Here is a 12,098-nt window from a genome sequence, read left to right as displayed (position 1 = left end):
CATCTTTACGAGGAGATTTTTTCACTTCAGTGGACTGATGACGTAATGCAGAGCTTTGGGCCTTTAAGGGCAAAGTCCTGAGCTGGAGGTGGATTCAGTTTCTGCTCCTATTCCCAGGTGGCAGAAATGAGGCTATCCCAAGCATGTGGCTGTGGCACATGATTTCAGGCAGATCTTTCTTATGGGGGCAGTTGGATGCTACGTTGTAGGGCTGACAGTCACTGTGGTGGCATATGACTGAGTGTGGCTGGCAAAACCAGCCTCAGAGAAGAGGCTTTAGCAATCTTAACTCTCAGTTCATTCACCCATAGGCATTTCTTGGATGAAGACTTTTGAGTAAACTGAAACAGGCTCCTAGGAGTCTGTCCTTTTGTGATTACAAAGAATGCTACAATGCATGGTACAATATTAGTTAAGCTTGACTTGTTCAAAACAAGGTTTTTTTCCTCATGCTGGAGGTTCTTCCTGATAAGCATCCATTATCAAGTAGAAATAAATCAGTCTTCCAGCCCAGAACCCTGTTAGTATGCTGACTCTGTTCTCTCCTCAGATCGATCAGATAAATACCGACTTGAATGCTGAGCGCAGCAATGCTCAGAAGAACGAAAATGCCCGCCAGCAGATGGAGCGTCAGAACAAGGAGCTTAAGGCCAAACTGCAGGAGATGGAGAGTGCAGTAAAGTCCAAGTACAAGGCTTCCATTACGGCTTTGGAAGCAAAGATCACACAGCTGGAAGAGCAACTGGACTCAGAGACCAAGTATGTTCTAGCAGAACTTCTTGTCATGCTAAAGGCTTTCAGCCCCTCAGATGTATTAGCACAGAGCAAAATCCTAATCTTGATTGCTGCGTACCAGCCTTCTGGAACGAGTGTTCCATCTCTTTATGAAGCTACACTGATCTCCCCTGTTCTCACAAAGGCCCTAATTATAGGAACAGTTGCTCTAATTCAGTGACCTCTTAGCTTTTCCCTCATGTGCTGACAAAGGAGTGAAACTGACTTGTGTCTTCTGGGCATCTCCAGGAACCCTGACTCTTGGCTCCTCTGCTCTGCCAGCTCTGAGCAGAGCTCTTACCCCCTTGCATTTTCATAAGGTACAGTGGCTAGCAATAAAAACTTCACTAATCTGCATACACCAGTACATTGCATCAGAGACTGTGTCCACGGGGTCACCAGAGATAATCTGCTAACTGAGCTGACTGTGTATTTTTGCACAGGGAGCGCCAGGCTGCAGGCAAGCAGGTACGCCGTGCTGAGAAGAAGCTGAAGGAAGTCTTGCTGCAGGTGGATGACGAGAGACGCAATGCTGAGCAATACAAAGATCAGGTATGTGTGTATTACACGCTGTTGCCACTTCTCCTACCCACAGCCACACGTTTCATCAGTTACAGAACAGTGGCCTTTATTTTCTTTGTAGCCTTTGTACTGACCAGTCAGCAGGATAGCTGTATTAGTCTATATCTGAAAATACAAGGAGTTCTATAGCACCTTTATAGACCCACAGATGTATTTAGGCATAAGGTTTCATGGGTAAAAACCACTTTGTCAGATGCACACACATGCCCAAATAAATCTGTGTTCATTTGTAAAGTGCCATAGAGGTCAATTTTTCTGCTGACAATTACACTAAGGATATGGCTTCCATAGTCTTAACTCTGTCCTGTTTAATGGCTAGTACAGTTGAAAGGGTGCTCCTAAGAACCTCCTCTCTTTGAAACTTCTGCACTTCATCTGTGCAGTATAAGTTGGAACAGTGTTCTGTAACTGAGTCACCTCAGCCTGGCATCTAAAAGTCAAAGTTCTGTTCCTCCGCTTAACATCCCCAGGGCAGATTCTTGTATGGACTCATGTATGTATTAGTACAGGGAAGAGCGTGTTCATAGGGTGTAGGCTGTCGTCTTCTGAATGAGCCCAGGCTGTAAAATCTCAGACCCTGTTGTACAAGCGCGTGCTCTCATACACCGTTTCCTGTATTAGCAAGCTGAATGGGGAACAGGAGAAGCAGAAGGAAGAGCTTAAAACTAAAATAAATCATAAGTTCAGGGAACTAACCTCAAGGAAAGCTAGAGTAGGTGCCGTTAAGGATTCAGATCCCTTCTGGTGTAACTCTGCAGAGCTGGAACCCCCACAGAGGGCTAGGAGCCAGCATTGTAAAAGGCTGACTACTTCTTTCTGCTCTGCAGGTGGATAAGGCAAACGTGCGCTTGAAGCAGCTGAAACGTCAGCTTGAGGAGGCAGAAGAAGAGGCCCAGCGAGCCAATGCATCCCGTAGAAAGCTGCAGCGTGAGCTGGAAGATGTCACTGAAACGGCTGATGCAATGAATAGAGAAGTCAGCTCTCTCAAGAGCAAACTCAGGTAAGGGCAATCAGTCATGCACAGGAAGTCTGCTTCCTGCCCCCACCCCCAGCATCTGTCCCAGCTTAAAGCAGAGACTTCAGCTGATCAAGGAGCAGCGGCCAGACCTTCCTTTGCCCTCCCTCTCTCCTCTACAGCATACCTCATATGATTGATGGTAAAATAATTGTTACCTTGATGTGCTATTCATCACTTTCTAGGCGTGGGGACCTGCCATTTGTCACGCCACGCCGGATGGCCAGGAAGGGCACAGGAGAATGCTCAGATGAAGAATCCGACAGCAAGGCGGATGCTGGCAATGCCAAAGCTACTGAATAAGTCTTCTCATCTGACCTAGGTTACACCTGACTGAGTGACCTACTTACCCCTTCTCCAGTGGACTTCCTACAAACCACCTCTTGGAGAACAGAGTCCATCCAGCAAGTGTTTTGTGCATTTGAAGCCCCTGGGCACCCATGTTCCTCATTTCTTCCTCTTCCCAGCTTCCAAGTTCTCTTTGTATTTGATACCAAAGAGTTGGGACTCTAAAATGTGACCAGCAGTTTGACTACAAGTATCTGTAGAACTGTTCATGCTGTGGCTGCTGGCAAATCTTCACTCTTGGAAGGAGAAGGATTAGGGAAAGATTTTTATTGAAATTTGCTGTAAATCTACTTTGTCTTCAGATCCTAGTTTATGACCGATGCAGAGAAAGCCCCTTCTTGTCTTTCCTCCTCCTCCTCCTTTTGGTTTGCTTTTTGGCAATCATGTTCAGTGACCTCAGACTTCTGCCTCTTTAATCTGCCCACCTTAGTGGTTTGGAAGCAGTTTCAGGAATAATGAGGGTGCTTTGGCTATGGCAGTTCACCCTTTCTTCTTTCTAGAGTTAACATGTTGACAGGTAGGGTGAAGAAGGGAAGCTTCTTTCAGCATCACCCACCTGGGGGACTTGCCAAAGACCTTTTTCTTCTTGCTGTCTGGCCAGATCTCGGAAGTGCAATGATGTCCTGTTAGTGTGTCTGCTTCTATCTCATTGGCTTTTTATCTAAGGTAGTGTGGACAAGTAGCTGGTGACAGGGACAGAGAAAACACAATCTCCGTGTGCTTGTCTGTGAATCTCTTGAGGACCAAATATTTTGAATAGTAATGGACTGACTGTAGTGGAACTTAATGTGTTTTTGGTGGGATGGGGAGGAGACTTTCATCTTTTTTTATTGACAAGTCCCAAGCCTCTCATGTATCTACTCTGTACCCAGGGGATGGAGTTAGTTATTCTGCACCATTGGCTAGGAGTATATTAAAGACCCTTAATCTGCACAGATATACGTAAAAGGCCTTTGTCTCTTGTAATAAGTAATTAAGGAAAAAATAAAGGTCTTTATCACTGCCTTTCTAACGGGACCTTGGTTATATAGAGATAGTCTTTACTTTTCTACACTGTACACTGGTTGCTGGATTTACCTGTATTCTTAACCATATTGTATATGCTGCATTTAGACTTGAGTAAAGAAAAATAAATATGAAGCTCCATACTGTATGCCTGAACGCGCTGAAAATTCAGGCACCTGTGTCCCCGTCGCTGTCACAAAGGATTTAAAACCTTTTTTATATAAAAGTGCCTTAGCATGTGCCTCAGCTGTGTCACCACTACAGTCAGTAATGGTTTACTGGTGCTCCACTGATCTTACCAATAAAGATTATCCATGTGCTGCAATCCGTGTGCTTGTGATGCTGTTCTACCTTTGCTGAACACAGAGGAGGCCTGTGGAACCGCCAAAGAAAGCAGTCCTGTGGAATCAAATCGTTAGTCCATCCAGTCAGTATTGCCTTAGGAGCACATAGGTACCAGGTAACTCTTCAGGTGTGTCTACACTTGCATTCCTCTTTCGAAAGAGGTATGCAAATCAAAAATTCCAATAAGGCACAAATTTGCATATTAAGCACCTCATTTGCATATTCTAATTTCAAAAGAAGAAAGCCAGTGTAGATGCTTTTTCGAAAGTAAACCCCTACACTGGCTTTCTGCTTTTAAAAGAAGCTCTTTTGAAATTAGAATATGTAAATGAGATGATGAATATGCAAAAGTTGTCACTTGCATTTTTATTTGCATATCTCTTTTGAAAGAGGAAGGCAAGTGTAGACACACCCTTTGTGACCCAACTTCCTATAAAGTATGAATCGGCGTTACAATACCCCCAAGAGACTTCTGGTCTGGGAGCCTTTCTCCAGCCATGGCTAGGGGAGGTAACGCATTTAACAAGACTAGAACCCCACTGGGGCGGTTGTAAAATTGTCTGACCCAGCTAGCTCTGTTCATGACCTGCAGAATGAGGATATAATTGCTCTATTTGTAGGAAAGTTAAAGCTAAACTTTGAAGTAAGGTATGTATTTTACATAGCTCTCCACTTTTCCCACTGGGCTGCTAGGTAAGAGAGAGGTCAATTCAGCAGAAGAGTACCAGAGAGGGCTCGAACAGGTTTGCTCTGCACTATCCCACTGCTTCCCTTCCATGGTGCCTCCAAGAACCTATTCCTAATAGCTGTTCCAAAGGAGTTACACCTTTACATCCCTTTCCCAGGGAAGGTTTCAAGCCATAGCTTTCATGCTCATCCAAAGTCATCCCCATTGTCCTGGCTATTGGGATACTAATGGAAGGATGTGATACCAGAATTTGGAGCATGGAGCCAGTGCTAATGTTACAGCAGACTGCTTTCTTTGGGTTGCACTGAAGGCTGAATACTTCTGCAGGTGGAGGGTGTCATTACTGATGGTTCAGATGTACTGATGGAAAAGCAACCCTGCAATATGGCACAATGGTGCAAAATACCAAAGATGACAGGTCTACATGCAGGTAGGTATTGTCTAGTTTATTCCAGGCATGCTGTCTGAAGGAGGTCCTCTTAAAGCTGCTCTTCAGTGCGAAAGCAACTTAAATTTCTTATGGTACCACTGTATCATGAACTCCTTTTCTACCTCCCCTCCTGCATATAACTTCATGGATTACTTTGCAGAAAGCTTGTCTATACTGCCACTTTACAAGGCTGAAACTTTTCTTGCTCAGTGTGTGAGGGGGGGCGGGAAAAACACACCCCGGGACAAAGCAAGTTTCAGCGCTGTAAAGTGGCACTACAGACAGTGTTTACAGCTCTGGGAGCCGTTTACCTCATGGAGGTGGCTTTATTGTAGCTGCAGCAATATTTTATCGTCACCTGTGTAGGCATACCCTTACTGGTAGTATCTTTACCATAGAATACGATTTTCATATCGGAATAAAAACCTGAACTAACCCTACAGAAACTCCCACATTGGCCAATACAGCCAATCTTGCCGCCCTCCCTGTTCTTGGTGTGCCATATGCTGTACTGAATGCTTAGGTACTTTTTGACTGGTATGCCATGCCAACTCGTATCAGCTTACTATCACCGCTGTTGTTAGTACACTTGGCACTCTAGAATTCTGACCATCCTAACTGCTGCTGTGTTGTCCTACAGAATTCCTAGATAAAAGGGAAATCTACAGTTGAATGCTGTACCTAAGAGATGGGCTTATGGTCAGAACCAGGCTTGCTAACAGTGGGAGGTGGGGGGCAAAGAGGACAGTTGCCCCCTCCCCGCCCCGGGAGCCCAGCATTTCACCACAGCCAAAGCTCCAGGCCCCTCTGAAATGCTGTAGAGTGCTGTGTGCCATTCTGCAGACAGCTCAGAGAGTGTGGTGGGAAGGGAGGCCCAGAGCTGACTGCTCCAAGCTCTGTCCTTTCCACCCTTGACCCTACCCCTTCTGGGAGTAGAGAGACTGATCCCACTCCTCTCTTGCCCCCCAGCCTGCAGTGCCTCTGTGCTGCTGCTCAGAACTGAAGGATGCAGTGGCTGCTGCAAAATCCAGGGGAAGTGCCTTATGTTTGCCAGCAGATGGCGTTTTGAAACTGCCAGCTGCCACAGCAGAGAGAGAGGGAAGTGAGGTTAGGACAGACAGCCAGGAGGAAGCAGCTTAAGGGAGTGTTGGACAAAAGTCCAAAGGCAGAAGCAGGGATTCTTGTCTACACAAGTGCTGAGAAGGACAGGGGTGAGCCTCCTGCCATAAAGAGCAGAGACAACCACCGCTGGAAGAAGTAGCAGGTCTTGAAAGCACCTCATTCGCCACTTCAGAAGTAGGCACAATCCCCCAAAGAAATCAATAATACTTGTAAAACTGCTTTCTGTGCTGTTCAATGGGGAATTGCAAACTTTCTTAAACTTCAAAGTAAAACTTGTAAGGCTTGAATTTTGGATCAGAATTTCCTTTGTGAAACCTCCTTAAAAGCATCCTTCACACTTGCATTAGTGGTGTCTGGTGTGAGGGTGGTGGAGTCCTGTTGGAGAGCTCTTGTGTCTACTGCTCCAGGATTGCTCAAGCACATGGCTAATCAGATTTTACACATACAATGAGTATTTACTGTGTGGGAACAGGAATTCAAGATGAAAGCGCCTAGAGCGAACAGCACAATAGTGCTAGCATTGAATGAAATGCAAGCTTTGCCCTGTGTGAAAGCCATGCTGATCTGCTAATATCTTAAGGGCATTCTGTTTAAAATCAAGATTTTTTTTCGAGTAGTGTCCCTGAGGGTGCTTCAGTCTGGGTATTTGGTGCATCCTGATGCTGGCACTCTGAGATTCTTCCATAGTCGTGGTTTCCTGCAACATGCCTGTGCAGCAGTGCCTCCTTGTGCTATCTGGCATGCATGCGGCATCCATGCCTTTACCATCCTCTGCTGTAGACGGCGCTTTGACCTCTCTTTGCAAATCAACGCTATCAGATAGTGTTAGTTAGCCATTACCTAGTTTCCTTTGTTCCAAGTTCTTCTCTCTACAGTAGTGTTTTCTTCACTGTTTTGTGGGGTGTTTTGTATTTTTGGTTTAAGTTGCTGTGTCACTGCCATGCAGGCTTCCTGGGTTTTAAGCAGTGTGAGACTTGCAGAGAAGCAATGCTGGTCTCTGGCCATGCTTCCTGTGTCAAGTGCTTCTGCAGGGGTCATCAGACTCAGTCCTGCATGCATTGTTCCAGCCTGACATTGCAGGCTCAAGAAGACTGAGCTAATAGATTTAAAATGTATCCTCTGTGAAACATCTCTCCAGCCAGCAGCCTCAGAGCAACCACCCACTAAAGACTCGGTGCAGATGACTAAAGGCGCAGACTCTAAGCATCCCTCTGCCTCAGCCCATACCCCTCCTGCAGTGGTAGACCTGTCCCCGGTGTGCTGCTGGCCTCTGGTGCTGTCTTCACAGGCTGCACCTGTAGAAAAATCTTCAGAGGCCTCACTAGCAGTCTTTGCTGGAACTGCCAAAAAGAGTGTTCTCAGAGCAGACCTGCAAACATTTGGCAGCCCCGGTGCCGTCAGCTCCAACTGCACCAACATCAGGGCACAGTCATCTGCAGCTATAACCCTGCCCTGGATTCGGAGCACAAAGGGCACTGCTGTAGGTCACTGCACAGCTTGCACCAGCGGCAGGCTTCAGCACAGAAAAACCAGGGCAGAGGCACTATCTCACTCCTGAGTAGAGTTGGTCACTGTACCAAGGTGGCACCGCAGCGTTGCCCCTTTGGAGCCCTCCACGCTGGGGCACTCCACTGGGTTCAAGAGGAAAAAGACCACTGCGTCAGCAGACAGGTCTAGTGCTGCCAGGCTCTTGGCACTGATCTTTCCCGGTGCCACCTATCTCTCCATGCATTTCTCAACAGTGTGGGTCGTTGCATACATCGGGAGCTAGACCACTCACCGCAGGGATAGGTGGTTCCGACTGTCCAAGCATGTTTTGCTCTCAATGCCTGAGCCCAGTGCACTCCATGTGGCAATATGTACTGCCTATTATAGCATATCTGCCTCCACCTCCACCATGGTTTGTGCAACACCATGACTAGGTACCGCAGTGGTCCTCATGGCAGGCACAGTCGCCCCATTCTTACGCCCAGTCAGCACCATCCAGAGTATCGGGAGATCGTCCCGTCACCATGGCCGTCGACTTCAGTACTGTATCAACTGTGCCAGGCACCAAAGACTCCCTTTTTGGAAGGCGGAAAGGACTCTCGTCCTCACCTGATGATGAGGCACTTTGGGTAACACCTCCCCTCACAGATGATGCTAGAGCCTTTCAGGACCTTTTCTGAAGTGGCCCAGGAGAAGGACTTGCAGGAGGTGCCTGTCAAACAATACCAGCAACTTCATACTTTGCAACCCCTCCTCCTCCGGAGTGGCACTGCCAATGGATGAAGCAATAAAGGATCCTGCCAATGTCATCTGACAAATGTGAGCCTCCATTTCCCCTACAAATAAGGTCGATTAAAAAGTATTTTGTAACCTCCAAGGATGCTCAGTTTTTTGTTCACGCACCTGCACCCAAATTCGCTGGTGGCATACACGGCCTGGAATAGAACCAAATCTTCCCACTCTACATCCCATTTGTTGCTGGCTTTGTCTTGGGTAATAATGGGCCATAAGGTGGACTTGTCTGGCACATTCCTGTTGCAGGTGGCCAACGATACAGCCATGCTGGCTGATTATGACCACCAAAATTACTTCAAATTTCAGAAGCTGGTCCTGGCTCTGTCAGAACACCAGTGCCAGGCCCTTGTCACCTGAGAGGGGTACACCATCGCCAGTACTGCTGCACAGTCTGCAATGGACAGTGTGGACAAGGCAGCCTGGGTTACGGAGTCCGCTATAGTCATGCGACACACCTCCTGGCTTCCGTCTTCAGGGATCCCACAGAAAGTGGAGGTTCTCTCCTTTGTCAGGCAGCATCTCTTTTCCAAGAAGACTGATGAGGTCCTTTCACTCCATGAAGGATTCCTGGATCACACTGCCCATGCTTGGCATGTGCACCCCTCCGGTCAAGCAAGCTCCCTATTCACCTTACCAGTGTCCACAGAAGTACTTTAAAGAGCTACACTGGCAGCTGTGCCTCAACAGAGAGACAGGCCCCAGGGATGATGATCCAGGAGACAGTATCACCAACAACTCTCAGCGTCACACCCTCAGCCACCCGAACAGTTCTGAGGGTGTGAGTGTCTGAGAAATCGTTTTGGTCAAATACACCGTTTACAAGCCAACCCTTTCATCATTACTTCTGCCCTTTTCTACACTGCTGGAGGGACATTACCATGGACAAGTGTGTTCTGGAACTGGTGTCCCAGGGGTTTTCCATCCCTTTCACCTCCATACTCCCCACTACCCTGTCAATCTTCAGAGACCCCTCTCCTCAGCATCTGCTTGGGGGCCTTCAAACTGGTCTCCATGGAGCTTTGGGGCAGGGGGTTTTACTCCACCTACTTTCTAACTCAGAAGAAGAACGGAGGATGGAGACCTGTTCTAGACCTCAGGAGGCTCAACAAGTACATCCTTCATTGACACTTCAGGATGGTGACCCTTGCTACCATTATTCTGGCCGTGGACAGAAACAACTGGCTCTCAGCTCTCGACCTACGGGATGCTTACTTTCATATCACCATTCATCCTGCGCACTGACATTTCCTTCGATTCATGGTGGAGCCCCACCATGACCGGTATCAGGTCCTTCCATTTGGCCTTTACACTGCATCCAGGGTATTCTCCAAGACACTGGCCACCGTGGCCACTCACTTATGGCGACAAGGAGTCATTATTTTCCTCTAACTGCACGATTGCCATCTGAAAGGCCCGTCGTTTACTGAAGCTCAGCGCACGTCACCATGGACCTTTTACTCGGTCTCAACTTCCACACTAAGTGAAGTCCATGCTCCAACCCAGAGTCGCTGGTGTTCATAGGAGCACACAGTCACTGCCACGCTGCCCATCCAGCAGTTCCTGACCCTGTGCAACCTAATTCAGGCAGTGTACCTATCACGCACCACCCACTCCACATGCACTGCCTCCAGTCTTTGGCTAATACCTCAGTTGACCCTTCCATGCAGCCCAAATAGAGGCCCAGAGCTCCGTCAGGCTGGCTTACCATAGCCAGTCCAACTCTGGCTTCTCACCTGGTCAAGGGAGTGGGGCCTCACTAGGGCAGAGGAGGCATGAGGGAGAGCCACAGACGTTCAAAGAATGATCAAGAGCTTGGAACCTCTTGTGAAGCAAGATTTTAAAACACTTGAGCCTGTTACCTTAGAAGCTGTGTAAGATGCATACATGATTTTATGAAATAATGACAAGCCATGCAAGATGGATCAGCCGCTTCTGTTCTCCCTGACTCAGAATCCAAGGAAAAGGGGCCATTCAATTAAATTAAAGGTGGAAAATTTAACATGATTCAAAGCAAATGTTTTTAATACAGCATGTAACTAGACTGTAGAACTCCTTGCCTTAGAGGTGACTGAAGCCAGGAATTTAGCAAGAGCCAAAAAAGGATTGGCTGCTTACATAAACAATAGGCAGAGCTGTTATAACCTGTTAATCTTGGCAGAGGTAGAAAAACTCCCTGCCTCAGGGCTTAAACTACTAGGAGTTCACAATCTGACCTAATGGAGGTGGTAGATTAATCCACACCTGCCTACTCTGAGGGGTTCTTACACCTTTCACTGGAGCATCTTGTCCTTGTCCCTGTCAGAGACTTGATACTAGTTGAGAAGGGCCTTGGGTCTGATCCACCATGCTAGTTCCTGGAACCATCCCTGATTATATTTCTGTGGGAAAAACAATATGTGACTTAGATGTGCACAAAATCAGAACGAGAAAAGGGAGCTTCCTACCCCTGCCAACAAACAAATTGTGGGCAATAGCACCAGCATGTTTCTCAGATTTTGGCATCCATAAAATGGAAAAAAAAACCTGCTTGACAACCTGGCTTTTGCTGCAGTGGACGTTCCTTTTTGGTGTAGAGTTTGACCAGAAGGGACCAGCTCAGTAGTTTTCAACCTTTTCAGACTGCTGTATACCCGAAGCCTAAGCTTTGTTACCTGGGCATAAAGCACGTAGTTGGACCAGCTACCTCATGGTCAGACTAGCTGTGCTAATGACTACACGTGTAGGAAAAATTTTGATTAATCATTCCTTCATCAGAATCATACCTGTAGAACCAGTCAAAATGTTCTGTGGGACCATACTGGAACAAATGCAAATTTGGTACTCTGTCTGCTGCAAAACAGAATTAGCTAGTGGAGATAGCAAGAAAACTATTTGCTTAGCTCTTTCTTTGGGATTCACCTTTTGGTCTGTACATATGTTGCCTAGCACAATGGACTTTTAGGAGCGGGCCTCCTGGTTCTATAGTTTTATACATAAATGCTAACTAATCATATATATTGTTCCTTGCCCCTAAATGCTTGCAAAGGCAAACATAGGGCTTGTCTCCACCACAAGGTGGATCAATGCTGCAGCTATTAATACACTGCTGGTCAATTTATTACATGTGCTTAGACATAAGTCAATCTCTGAGCAACTCCCATTGATTCTACCAGGATGAGAAGAGTAGGCGGAGGTGACCAGAGAGCATTAGCCACCAACTCTACCTCATGGAAGATACTGCAGTAAAAAAGGCTGTTAATGGACTTCAGCTATGCTTTTTGTGTAGCTCAAGTTGTGAATCTTAGATTGGCTGGGGCAAAGGGTGAATGTAGACTAAGCATTATGCTCTCACAAACCGGACTCTAGTCGCTGGGGGAAAAAAAAAATTATAGAAGAAATATTGTGAATCTGGAAACAAATGGAGCAACTTTAAAAGAGGTCCCCCAAAGCGGGTCCTTTTTTGCGAGAGTCAAGCTCTGCATACCACCAGGATTGTTTCTGGTCGGAGCAACTGGGGCCTGGACCTC

At 46.9% G+C, this 12,098-nt stretch overlaps 1 protein-coding gene across 1 annotated transcript in view; it reads left to right on the top strand.

Annotated features, from left to right (window-relative positions):
- Positions 1-4,049, top strand: part of MYH9 (myosin heavy chain 9) — a 103,333-nt gene extending 99,284 nt beyond the window's left edge. Inside the window, exons 38-41 of the mRNA XM_075008439.1 lie at positions 551-759; positions 1,218-1,326; positions 2,184-2,356; positions 2,557-4,049. Of these exons, the coding sequence (XP_074864540.1) occupies positions 551-759; positions 1,218-1,326; positions 2,184-2,356; positions 2,557-2,674 (609 nt within the window). The 3' untranslated portion in view covers positions 2,675-4,049. The remainder of the gene's footprint in view (positions 1-550; positions 760-1,217; positions 1,327-2,183; positions 2,357-2,556) is intronic.
- The last annotated feature ends 8,049 nt before the right edge of the window (positions 4,050-12,098 follow it).

This window comes from Carettochelys insculpta, chromosome 1, assembly GCF_033958435.1.
Source record: "Carettochelys insculpta isolate YL-2023 chromosome 1, ASM3395843v1, whole genome shotgun sequence".
Lineage (NCBI taxonomy): Eukaryota > Metazoa > Chordata > Testudines > Carettochelyidae > Carettochelys > Carettochelys insculpta.
The sequence above is the reverse complement of the archived record's forward strand: the minus strand, read 5'-3'. Positions and strand labels throughout refer to the sequence as shown.